Source organism: Penaeus monodon, chromosome 28 (genome assembly GCF_015228065.2).
Source record: "Penaeus monodon isolate SGIC_2016 chromosome 28, NSTDA_Pmon_1, whole genome shotgun sequence".
Classification (NCBI taxonomy): domain Eukaryota; kingdom Metazoa; phylum Arthropoda; class Malacostraca; order Decapoda; family Penaeidae; genus Penaeus; species Penaeus monodon.
In genome coordinates this window covers 27416279-27417240 of record NC_051413.1, presented here as the reverse complement: position 1 = coordinate 27417240, position 962 = coordinate 27416279, and the positions used below count along the sequence as shown (strand labels likewise).

The window sequence follows — 962 nt, the reverse complement described above, 5'->3', positions numbered from 1 at the left end:
GCTGTTGTTGTTTGTTAACTCACCCTACTTTTACAATGGAAAAAATATAACAAATATTGCACGTTAATGAATTACCTTTTTTCCCCTCTTAGTTCTTTCCATTTATATCCGTTTCGCTCCCTACCCTTTCCCTCTCTTTCTACCGGCTCTCCCCTTCTCTCCCTCCTGGCCTCCCCTTCCCACTCTATCCCTTTCCTATCGCTTTTCCTCACGTTTCCCTCTTTTCTTACCTTCCTACATTATGTATTCTCTTGTCGAGATAACTCTTTCCCTTCTCATTATCAGACTATCCCCTATCCCCTCTCATTCTCTCTCCTTTCCCTACACTTCCCTCTTCCCTCTCCCCCATACCATCCTTCCCCTCATTACCCCCCTCTCCCTCCCATCCTATCTCCTCCCCTCTCCCCCTCTCCCTCCCACACCATCCCCTCCCCCTCTCACACCATCCTCTCCCCTCTCCCCCTTCTCCCTCCCACAATATCCTCTCCCCTCCCCTTCCCACCCTATCTCCTGCCCTCTTACCCCTCCCCCTCCCAACCACCAGTCAATCATATTACCCATAACTGTATCTCTTCATTCTCCCTTTTAATCTTCCCTTTTCTCTCCCTCTTCCAATTTACCCATAACTGTATCTCCTCATTCTCCCTTTTAATCTTCCCTTTTCTCTCCCTCTTCCAATTTACCCATCACTGTATCTCCTCATTCTCCCTTTTAATCTTCCCCCTTTCTCTCCCTCTTCCAACAGGTGGTGGCAGGGCCTGAGGACACTCCGGAGACTCTGTCCTTCTACTCCGAGCCCGTGATGGCATCCTTGGCCAACATCATCACTCCGGCAGACGAGAAGGAGAAGGAAAAAGGCACGGGAGTCTCCAAGGATTATAACTTCCTTGAAATCGAGCTGAAATATGGCATCTTGCAGGTGAGTCTTCGCTTTGGGGGATCTTGTAGAGCGTTAGTTTTTG

General features: G+C 49.0%; 1 protein-coding gene across 1 annotated transcript in view; it reads left to right on the top strand.

Annotated features, from left to right (window-relative positions):
• Positions 1-962, top strand: part of LOC119591128 (SCY1-like protein 2) — a gene marked incomplete at its 5' end in the record, with an annotated part of 331697 nt that overhangs the window by 20484 nt on the left and 310251 nt on the right. Inside the window, 1 exon segment of the mRNA XM_037939842.1 lies at positions 746-919. Coding sequence (XP_037795770.1) covers positions 746-919 — 174 coding nt within the window.